Genomic DNA, 11,332 nt, shown 5'->3' with positions numbered 1-11,332 from the left:
TTGCAAACAGCTCACGCAGGTGAGCAATCGGCTCACCCAGTGAGAACGGCTTCTCACTCGCTAAAAAACGTAAACAAAACAAACTCTTATCAAAAACACCCTCGCGATTGTGCAGATTGCATCAGAAGCAGCAACACAAATAAGCGTGATTCCTTCCGCTGTGCGGTTCAGCTATCTCGATGGGAACGACCACAGACGTTATTAAAGTGCAGCGGGCCGTGCACGATCCCAAAAACCCGTTAGTGTATCTGGATGTAAAGGTTGGCGAGGAGAGCGGTAAGGCTACGGCGTCCTTTGGCTATTGCGTTTCCGAAATCTGCTGCTGTTTTCAACACTTTTCAAACCCACATAATCTTTCCAGTCGGTCGAATCGTGATTGAGCTGCGGGCGGATGTAGTGCCACGGACGGCGGAAAACTTTCGCGCCCTGTGCACGGGAGAGCGCGGCATTGCGCCCGACACCGGCACGCGACTGCACTACAAGGGCAGTCCGTTTCATCGGGTGAAATCGTTGTTCATGTCGCAGGGTGGTGATATCGTGCACTTCAACGGCACTGGCGGTGAAAGCATCTACGGTAAAACGTTTGAGGATGAGAACTTTACACTGCTGGTAGGTGGGGGTTGCAGAAGGATATGCCGTGCAGGAAGGAGTCTCCCTCTCTCTCTCTCTCTGTCTGTCTCTCCGCAGCACGAAGATGGAGCAGTATCGATGGCAAACTTGGGCAAAGCGCACACCAACAATTCCCAGTTCTTCATAACGTCGGGCGAGTGTCCCCACCTGAACGGGACGAACGTGGTGGTTGGGTACGTGATACGCGGTGGTGGCATTGTCGGTGAGATGGAGCGACACTCGAACGATGACGGTGACCCACTCGTACCGATCGTGATCGAGGACTGTGGCCAGATAGCTCCCGGTGACGATTGGCGCGTTAGCGATGACGACGATGAGGTTGACCGCTTGCCACCGTTTCCGGAAGATTGGGACAGATTCTACGACGAGTTTACCGTATGCCGAACGATCGCTGGCATTGGCCACTTTGCGATATATTAACACTTCTTGCCTCCTCACAAAAATTTCCCGTAGGTGGACGAGATGCTGCACTACTTGAACGCCATTCGCTCCGTTGGCAACCGGTACTTTAAGGCGGATCAGTTCGTGCGGTCCAATCGGCGGTACAAGAAGGCGGAACGGTACTACAACTTTTTCACCAACCAGCTGAACAAACTGTCCCCGCGTCGGGACGGAACACGCACACTGTTGGCCGACTTTCAGCTGCTCAACTGTCTCAATCAAGCGGCGGTACGTTTGCGGCTGAAAGACTACCCGAGCGTGGTGGGCGCCTGCAATGCGGCCCTTGCGATCGATCCGGACAACACGAAGGCGCTGTACCGGCGTGGCATTGCGCAGAACGAGCAGCGCAACTACGAGCAGGCGCTGGAAGATCTGGGCCGAGCGCTGAAGCGGATACCGGACGATCGGTTAATCCAGCACGAGTACGAGCGATCGCGCAAGAATCTGCAGCAGTACACGCAGCAGCAGCGGAAAGCGTACGCCAAAATGTTCCAATAAGAATGGGTTCGTACCATTTGTCCGTTTGTCGATCTTTGCTAAACCTTTTGGATACATGTTTCAATGTATGTGGTGGTGTTCGTTATGTGTAAGGCTTTCGGAAACGCTTGTTATCCAACCGCAGATGATTGTTGTTAATAAATGTTAAGCAAACGTAGCATACGTTGGTTTCGTCTGTGGGAGCCTCCGAAAAAGGATGCGCACGAGTATTTCGATCAATCGGTTCCTGATTTTCTTCCCCTTTTAACGCAATACATATGCAATAATCCGGCTACGTTCCAACATGAAAATTACAAAAATTATCATTTTTATTGAAAATTAGATGGATTTCCCCGGGTTACGATGTTTAATACCATTAAAACACACCGATTCCCGTTATACGACGGCACAAGAAAACACAATGAAAGGGGAGAAAAAACAAATAAAGACGATAAGACAAACGCAAAAAAATGTTGATGATAAAACACACTGCGAAAGGAACCTGCCGCTCTCCTAGTGTTCGGCCAGCAGCTTCTGCAGCACCTGGCCATAGATCTCCTCCACCTCCTTGTACTCCGCGTTCAGCGACTCGATGCGCTCGGAAACGCTCGGCAGTCCGCACATGGCGGCCGTCACGTCCACGCCGCGCTTCTTGGCCCGGGCCAGATCGCGCCGATGGCGGCTGTAGTTCATGTTCAGCCGCTTCTTCACCTCCAGCCGGTACGCCCGGTACTGCTCCTCGTTGTCGAGGTCGGTGACGCCGAGCCGCAGGATTTCGTACACCACCCGGCACTGCTTCGGATTGATGAGGTAGGTTTCGCGGGCCGCATGCAGCATCTCCTTCGAGAAGCCGGCCAGCAGCTTTTCGCGCGTGAAGGCGGGCAGCTGCTTGCACCGTCTCGCGTCCACCACCGAGCGGATGTGCTGGATCGCCTCGATCGGTTCCTCGAACGTGATGTCCGTGATGTTGTCCTTCTTGCGGAAGTAATCGTACGTGCTCTGAATGGGGTGAAAGATGCGGAAGAAAGATTCACAAAAAGGTGCTTTGCTCGCCGAAAGTAAATTGATACATACATGCTTGATCAGTCGCGTCGCAATGCCCAGTTTTTGGAATGGGGGCAGTATGAGAATTTGGCTAATGCGTGGCCGCACCTTGTTCGGGTAGGAGTAGTACTGGTACACGCTCACGTACCCAACGGTGGCGTACCGCACGTTGGACACGTCGCCCTCCACCGACCCGTTGTTATTCTCCAGCTCGTAGCGCTCGTACACGGTGAAAAACAGCCAGAGCGGATCAATCTCCACCCGGCTGAACCCGTCGATGTACCAGAACGAAAACATCTCCAGCCGCGTATGGAACTTCATGTACTCGGCATCTTCCGCGCTCGATACGTACACCTCGAACGTGCGCGAGCCCGGCTCCGTCCCGTCGAGCGGATGCTTGAACTCGTCCACCTTCGTACCGACCGGCCGGAAGGAGGGCGCCTTCGACGCATGCACACGCTTGAACTCGTCCAAATTTGTGTAGTAGCTCGCGTTCTCCACTATGCTTGCCAGCGACTTTTCCACATCGTCCGCCTTCAGGCCCTCCGTCTGCAGCTCCTCGACCTTCTTCGCGTAGCTAATGTCGAAGTACAGATCGAGCGGACCGGCCGAGGCCATGATTTCGATCTTCAGGTCGCGGTAGCCAAAGATGCTCTCCGATTCGCCAAATATCTGGTGCGCCATCTCCGGCGCAAACACTAGCTCCTCGTTCTCCACATCCGACTCGTCGCGCACCAGGCGGAACCGGGTGCAGTCCAGCGCGTAGCTGACGTATCCCTTCAGGTCCGCGAGCTGCGACATTTTGTTTCACACAGCAGTACAGCAAAGGAACACCAAACGAGCTAAAGCAGGGATGGAAAAAGGGGGCAAAACAGTGTCCCGATCAAATTTGCGCCAAAACAGAGCTTGTTTGCGATGGTTCACCGGTGTAAGCGGGCTTTCGTTTACCGTTCCACAATCCCTGCACATAGGGGACGGTTTGCCCTATAGCTTACCCGTTTGGAATGTGTTGAGTGGCAAGTTGTTTCACAGCGACAAGTATCGCAATTTACGTGCAGTTTTCCTATGCAAACACTTTTTTAATGGCCGGGTGAAAGCGCAAGCAAGTTGGAAGGGCGCCGAAACGAGCGAGCGAGCACAAACATTTCGCAAATGGTGCCGTCACTGACAGCTGTCAGTTTTGGCAAACATTCGATTTGGCAGTTGGAGGAGGGTTTCGGTGCTTGCGAAATAAAATTGGGAAAGTGTGTGGATTTTGTTTTAATTTTTTTTAGAATACGCAAAGAATATAGCGTAACCTTTACCCCTTAATAATAAAACCCCTTTATTTGCATTATTTCGTTTGGTATGCTTGTCAATACAAACACCTATGCATCTTATCAATTGTTTTTATTTCATTATTTCGACATCTAGGAGAAACACATTTTTCCACGTGCAAGAGAAAAACGGTTGTATATTCATTAAATATGTTTTAATCTCCCGGAGCGATCCCGTGGTACATTCGTCAACTCGAACGACCCAATAACACGCCCGTAATGGGTTCAAGCCCGTACTGGACTGTCACCCCGTAGTAAGAACTGCCTATCCGGCTACTTGGTATTGAATAAAGTCTTGAAAGCATGTATAGGCCGGTATGTCTGCGTAGGACGTTTACGCCAAATAGAAGAAGTAATAATTTATATTAATTTATATGCTACTTTAGAAGTACACACAAAATTTAAAAAATACAATAAAACTGAGCTTTGTTTTTGTCATCAATTGTGTAGTAAAAAATCGCCTGTTTTATGTGAAAATATGTTTGTTTAATTTCCTACAATCTGTTAGCACATTAGCCGCTTTTACACGCTATCGCTCACGTCCGGTTTGTCGGCTTACAAAACTATATTACGAACGCACGTCCATTGTTTAAATGAATAGAAAAGAGAACACGATATATCATATCGTAACAATTTTGCAAAAATCAGAGCTGTGATGCCGTGCCGTTCCCTTTCTCACTTAACCACTATGTAGCCTTATCGATCTAGCAGAGCGAAGGAAGTAACGTGTTATTTCAAGATCGAAGAGAAATCGTTCTTGGTCCTTCTTGATTGGATCGTTTCTGTTTTTTGTATGTGTGTGTGTGGCAGTGTGTTATTAAACAAGATAAGTTTTTGTTGCATTTTTAGTGCTCTTGTTCGTTTTCCTTTGCTGCTCTCGCTCTGGTTGAACACATAAAAATTATAGTGAAAACGATAGATAATATCAACGTAGCTGCTATTTACAAATGTACAATGACGAGTCAGGGCGCGTCTGGACGCCCTTCGCACCAGGGGAAACAACATTGCTATCGGGTTTAGTTTCTTTTTTAATGGTGAAATTTTCACTCAATCTGAAGCTCTCATATCTGTGGTATCCTAAAATGTAGAAGATGATCTTTTTTTCAACCTTATTTTGAGCACACGTGGTTCTCCATCAATAATGTGGATCCATCGCATTTGCTGCGTCTCGGAGCTTCGTCCCTGCCCTGGTCATATTTTAGTGCGAAGTATTTTGACTCGGCAGCGGGTGTGTAGTAGAATGATCCGCTATCCATTAACATAGGCTTGTTTCACGATGACTGCGTACTGGTATCTACTCGTAAAGCTGGCAAATATCAGCAAGTCTGCAATGGAGACAGGAAAAGTTTAATACATTCGAGTTTGATTCAGATTTTACACCCATCCCATCGCAACGTACCTGTAACCTAAGCGAGTTCATCTCGTATCCACCTTTACTTTGCATTTGGTTCTGCAACACAGACAGATGGTTCGTGGTTAGCTCAACGTCGTTCGAGCCAATGTGACCTGCAATTGTGCAACCGAAAAGGCAAAATGAAAAAAAGAGTTACTAATGTTTAATGCCACACTAATCACCACTTCCAGTCCCAAAGCACTTACCGGTGTGTACAAAGTTGGTCGGGTTGCCGATCATTGATCGATCTATTCGCAGGCGCTGGTGGTGCCTCCGGCGGCGCGGGCTTTGCGGCTGGTGGAAGCAGCAGGAGAACCACTGCAGCCAGATGTCACCCGTGCTAGCCATCTTCTTGCCGGTGGTAATCGTCTGGCCGTGCTTTTGCTCCACGGTGGCAGCTGTGTCCGTTACCGGAATCGAGTACGAATCCGACGACTGCGTTGTGCTGCGCTTTCCGCTAGCGAGTTGATCCTGCAAGCGGAAGTGAACGGATACGGATCGATTAGCGGTATGTGCATAAGAAAGACAATGTCAACAGTAAGAGGTAGTAATTAGGTGGCTTTAGAAACGATTATGCTTTGCATGGAAAGCAGCAAAAGCTCTCTGATATGACCTTGAACGTGCATGCGTAAGTTGAATTGATAGAAAAGGGAAAACTTGAGATGAGATCACTTCGCAGCAGCACGTAGCCGGATGTCGGTAAATGAGCGTCTTCATTGAGGTAACTATTACTGCACATTTTGTTCCATTTTTCGTTTCATAATTTTCGAATCTCCCACACACACACACATACAAATGGCCCAGTCATGTCTGCAATTAGGACTGGGGTTCAATGTCAAGCTCCACCAGCTGAGCTGAACTTTCCATCAGTGGAGGAGAGTGGGAAGGTAAAAAGATCTAAACTGAAGCATTTGCAAGCGAAAAAGGGTGAAGAAAAAAAAACCCCACAAACCCCAAAACAGAGACCCCACAGCTATGTTCGGGGTCATACGCAAACAGCGCTTAGTTTGCTGGCGTTGGCGTAGGTTTTTTTTTAAAAGGGTTGTATTTACCCCATTCATCAATGCCTAACGAAGAGGGCGTTTTTATTCGCACATCTGTGTTGTGGTTAAAAGCGGTTCGAATGTAAAGCAAAACACAATTTGATTCTTCTATTTTATAAAAGAAAAATGTCTTAAGTGGTGATTGATGCTGGTCCGATTCATGGGCACACGTTCCGACAGCATACACTTCTGTCGAGTAGCAAACAAAAGGCCACAAAGCTGAGAATGCATCGAACGACCGAGCGAGTGAAAGGCACGGTAATCGAGTTAAATGTGAAAAATTGATCATACATCCACTAGCATAGCAAGTGATCTGCATGATCTCGTTTGTGTGAGTGTGTGTGTGTGTGGTAGATCTAACGTATGAAAGTGAAACTGTTGAAGGTCTCGGCGCAACAACTACATGCCGTTTTGAGGCTTAATTTCAGACCCGATTTGAATGTGCCTACGATCTATCGGGCTGAACGTTCGAATGGCAGTGCCAAGAATAGTGTGGAGTGGTAGGAAATTTCGGTAACTAGGAAGATTAACAAAGCAAGCCAAAATCTTCCATACACAAAGGGAAGCAGAAACTTAATCTTAATTAAATTCTATGCACGCTTCTCTATCAATTACGTTCCCGATTCTTTACCCAACTCGCCCATCAATCGATCCATCCGTCGTGAGATGAACGTGCTTCGAAATTAAAGTGTGATACTGTGTGAACGTTAACGTTTTAAGGGGCAAGCCAGTTTACAGTTTAATTTTTTGCGTTTTATTGAAATTTAAAGTCTCAAAAAGAGGTGGGATCATGTTTGTAAAAAACCGAATGTGTCCTCATACTTCCCTACTTGTTCTCCAAAGTCTTAACGTGCTCTGCAAATCGGTACCTAAATTTATTTGTATCCATAATCTGTGACTTTGTTTGCAGTTAGTATTGAGTATGTATATTTCCTTATGAATCTTTTTGTTCAATTTTTGTTAAGCTTGACTCAGTATTTCTGTACAAATTGCAAAATTTCTTTTGTTTTATTACATGCTGACTACACAGTACCCGATACTAAAGGCCAAACAAACCAGTACTGACGATCATCAATGTTGCAATTCTTAGGCCAAGAGACACTTTATAAAATGATATTTTCGACATTTAAATATTTAGATCAATTTCCACAATCATATACATTAGAGCACTTCAAAAGCACGGTGCAGCACGTACCCGTTTGTTCACTGATGCGGAAAAGCCATGACCGACAAACGACTGATCGATCGGTGCCGTTTGCACACTGCTGGACAGATTTGAATTTACGTTTCCCTTCCCACGTGGCACCAGAGTCAGAGACGGTGAATCGCACATATACACAAACACAATTAATAGTTGTATACCTTAGGTGGTTTTACGGTTCAGTTAGGTTCGGTGTCACGTGTACGGCTCGATCGACACGTTTTACACATATGTATTGTTTCCATAAGCACGCCGTTGTTTCGAGTTCTTCCCATGCTGGTGGTACTCTAGTTTGGATCAGCATCTTGAGCATAGTAGCCTCTGTTGCTAATTTCGCATGCTCTACACGTGCTGTCGTGCGCTGATGGTAGCTATGCTGCACTGCCCCACGCTGTCTAGATGTACGCGACGCACCATACGCGTAATAACGCACCACACAACATAAACGCGAGCGCACACACACGCACCTGAATATCTGTACACCAGCGCCGTTTGATCGATTTTACTTTTATTCCCATATAAGAAGAGCGTGATTATTAGATGACGACGACGCGACCGTTTCAGGCGTGCGCGTACTACGACGCTTAAGGTTGTGCTGTGTGTGCGTGCTTGTCATTTACATTGCGGAATGGCGATGGTTTGGTTTCCATGTACGTTGCCACTCGCAGCCAAAACGCAGCGTCGATTAATGCCCCCTGTTGGGCGCGATTGGCCGCCGAGAAGAAGAGGTGTGCACTATTTATTGTGGCCACACACGCGCCATTGCATAACCTCGACCGGTTGGAGCAAACGTGCAACAAATTTGTACCAACATTTGAACATTACCTATCAACTGTCCGCTTTTGGAAGTAAAGGAGTGTTTGTCGCCAAAAAAAAAACAACAAGCTCCAGTTTCATCACTTGACACGCTATTTAGTGTTAAATGAAAAGAAGAAAACAACGTGCCTCACTTCCAAATACCAAGCGACTCGCGGTGTGCTGTGGGTGCAGTTCCGCATGTTCCGCCATCAGCAAAGCATAAAAATTATGCAACTTTCTCCCCATGGGTGTACTACTACGGGGGTCAAAATGTAGCACCGTGGGGATGTCGCAAAGTGACCGTCGTCATCGTCGTCTTCGGGGGAGTACCTGTCCTTCACGGCAAGTAAATGTTAATGTATCTGGTGTAGCCCCCGTACCTCACACGGGGAGACAAGTAACACCTCGTAGCTGCATCACAAAAAGACTGAGAGGAAGAAGGGAGGTGGAAAAGAAAGTTAAAACACTACCACCAACGGCACAGCACAAACGGGAGCCAGCAGCACACCAAACGGAAGGTTAAGCGCCACCCTACCCATGTTGCTGGGTGGTGTTAAACATTAAACAATTTCGTACGATCGTCTCTCTAGGGTCCAGCCCCGCAATGGATGAGGAAACACACACACACTCGTACAGGGTTCCCTATAGCCGTCTTATGGTGCCCTGTGAGCAAGACGATTGCAAGATGTTTTCGTTGCTTTCGCGGCCACCCGAACAACGGTCATCAGTCGACCGATGGACTGTTTGCTAAAAAAAAGGAATAAAAAAAGATTCAAACTTAACTACACACCACCTTTCCTCATCATCGCGTCTTGAACTGTAAAAGCCAAGTGTTTCCCCTTCTTGCCGCGTTGTTTTTTTACCTTTCGCCAGGGTGATTCACAGCGTGATTCCACTATCTGTGATGCAAAAGATAAAATTAAGTAAACTTTGCAACCGGAACGCTCGGTCGAACAATAACAAACGCCAAGATAAACCTGGACCCAGCCGTTTGGCGTGGTGAGTGAGTGTAAGCAAACTCACTTTTGCGGGGTTTTGAAGAAGATCTTCAAACTCCAAATCGATACAAACTCCAAGGTTGCAGCCAAGGTAGGGTGAAAACATTAGCAAAACAATAACGAACCGTACCTGTATTCCAGGAAGCTGAAGGAAAGTGATCTTCATCTGGAATTTTGAAGATCGTTTGCGATGTAACACAACAGCAGATGATGATGCTCTCGCAATCGGGAAAAGTGTTCAACTTTCGGCTCGCGAGAGTGAGTAAAGTGAATCGAATCGGGTCGAATTTAATGGGAGAAACAAAAGGGTTACTTGAGGGAGCTTACAGGGTTTCTGTAGCCAATTCAACGCAAGATGCAAATATTGGAAATGCTAATAACTTATTTTTACAATAATTTCTAGCTTCTATTACTGATTGGAATAGACTTAGCATACACTTGACTATGTGGAAATGGTATTTGAGGGATTGAAAATGCAGCTTACTATCGAAGTGTATCGATAATAGGCGTTCTTAAAGTCTTCTTTGTTTACATCTCGATTATGAACAATTTGACGATCCCGTCCCGTCTACAGGAATTTATGAAAATGAATCATTGCAACACAGTGAACTGTCCTTCGTATTTTATTCTAAGTTCTTCGGATGTCAACGTTTCTTGGATACTCCAAAACAACACTATTAGTTAGATGCGTATGTCTCTGTGCTATAACCAATGCTGCAAAATGTCATGAGTATCACGAGATTTTCATCAACGAAATAATGAACATATCCGTGGTAGCTTGATGCTCATTGCTGATAGTCAATAAAAGTGCGTCATGACATGCTGAACGCGACATGTGAATTCTTGAGTCCAACGCGATACTCTGACTAACAAGCTTAGCTTAATACTGGCGCAAGCATAATCATGACTTTTTCTGGCTGTGAACAGTGCTGCCAAATGCCACTGTTTCATTCACTAACACTTATGGCTGAAATGAAGCTCAAATCAGATCACATACACAACTGATATGATCAGTGACGATACTTAAACAGTTGGAGAAACAATCACATGTTTGGTGACATTTTGACCCAACTCTTGGTCACTCACTTGGTCACGACATTTTTGTCGGCGATAATCACGATATTCTTGGAATATACTTGGCGCGTGGGCTCTAACAACAAAATGAGCATGCTTTCTCCCTCTATTTCATTTGATTATCTGTCGGGTCAAACAGCGCGAGAAAATATATTCATTTTGTTTCTTGGAATCACTCGCAAGCACTGTATATCTCCCATGACCATTGCGATGATCACCGACACAAAATGTCGCGACCAAGCGACTGACCAAGAGTTGGTTGCACACAATGTCACCAAGCATGTGATGGTCGCACTAACTGTTTGAGGTTCGCCTCTGATCATCACAGAAGAGCTCGTGACGCTGACATGATTGAACTCCCCACTTAAAAATAAATAATTTTAATTAATGCATCCTAATGTGAAAAACATTACATGCAACTCATTCACAAATCATAATTTTACGTATACACAAACATACGCCAGCCGTGAACCGTGGAATCATCGAACTTCGGGTCGAATCAATTTTGATCACTCACTTCTTCAAGAAGAAGCCCCGTTTCCCTGCACAAAACATTTCCACAACAGCACAATTTCATGGCTATTACACGGCCTTTAACATCGCCATTACTGGATTATATTACCACAATTCGTTGCGGCGGCTTCTCCGTTTAATTTGTGTTGCCTCTTCCGAAAAGCGAGCTTCCTCCCTTCCCCCCCTTCAGCACGTTCCGGATTCAATGCCGATGGTGGTGGTGGTGATGATGGTACGTACACCCGATCATATGCAAAAATTACTCCTCGTAATGGTTGAAAAGGCACCACACTATCTCGGGTTCGAGAAGCGCAACTTCCGTGCACTTCCGCCGCACGCGCGCTCGCGCACATAACAGAGAATTTGTGATAATTAACATTTTCACGCACGTACGAAGCAGAGTT

General features: G+C 46.4%; 3 protein-coding genes across 5 annotated transcripts in view; 1 reads left to right on the top strand and 2 right to left on the bottom strand.

Annotated features, from left to right (window-relative positions):
- The first annotated feature begins 50 nt into the window (after positions 1-50).
- LOC120948482 (peptidyl-prolyl cis-trans isomerase D) lies at positions 51-1,726 on the top strand. Its single transcript, XM_040364859.2, has 4 exons — positions 51-276; positions 362-609; positions 688-1,005; positions 1,084-1,726. The coding sequence occupies exons 1-4, from the start codon at positions 180-182 to the stop codon at positions 1,567-1,569; spliced, it is 1,149 nt and encodes a 382-aa protein (XP_040220793.2). The 5' UTR covers positions 51-179; the 3' UTR covers positions 1,570-1,726.
- A 115-nt stretch (positions 1,727-1,841) lies between these two features.
- On the bottom strand, positions 1,842-3,748 carry LOC120948481 (histone acetyltransferase type B catalytic subunit). The gene is made up of 3 exons (XM_040364858.2): positions 3,588-3,748; positions 2,623-3,434; positions 1,842-2,547 (listed from the first exon to the last, which is right to left on the bottom strand). The coding sequence occupies exons 2-3, from the start codon at positions 3,391-3,393 to the stop codon at positions 2,062-2,064; spliced, it is 1,257 nt and encodes a 418-aa protein (XP_040220792.1). The 5' UTR covers positions 3,394-3,434; positions 3,588-3,748; the 3' UTR covers positions 1,842-2,061.
- Positions 3,749-4,372: 624 nt separating this feature from the next.
- Positions 4,373-11,332, bottom strand: part of LOC120949941 (CDC42 small effector protein homolog) — a 29,716-nt gene continuing 22,756 nt past the window's right edge. For all 3 annotated transcript variants that reach the window (XM_040367586.2, XM_040367587.2, XM_040367588.2), the window contains exons 4-6: positions 5,508-5,772; positions 5,308-5,414; positions 4,373-5,233 (exon numbers count right to left, since the gene is read on the bottom strand). In XM_040367586.2, coding sequence (XP_040223520.1) covers positions 5,225-5,233; positions 5,308-5,414; positions 5,508-5,649 — 258 coding nt within the window. In that variant the 5' untranslated portion in view covers positions 5,650-5,772 and the 3' untranslated portion in view covers positions 4,373-5,224. The remainder of the gene's footprint in view (positions 5,234-5,307; positions 5,415-5,507; positions 5,773-11,332) is intronic.

The sequence above is a fragment of the Anopheles coluzzii genome, chromosome 2 (assembly GCF_943734685.1).
Source record: "Anopheles coluzzii chromosome 2, AcolN3, whole genome shotgun sequence".
NCBI classification, from domain to species: Eukaryota; Metazoa; Arthropoda; class Insecta; order Diptera; family Culicidae; genus Anopheles; species Anopheles coluzzii.
This window is presented reverse-complemented; position numbering and strand designations above follow the sequence as displayed.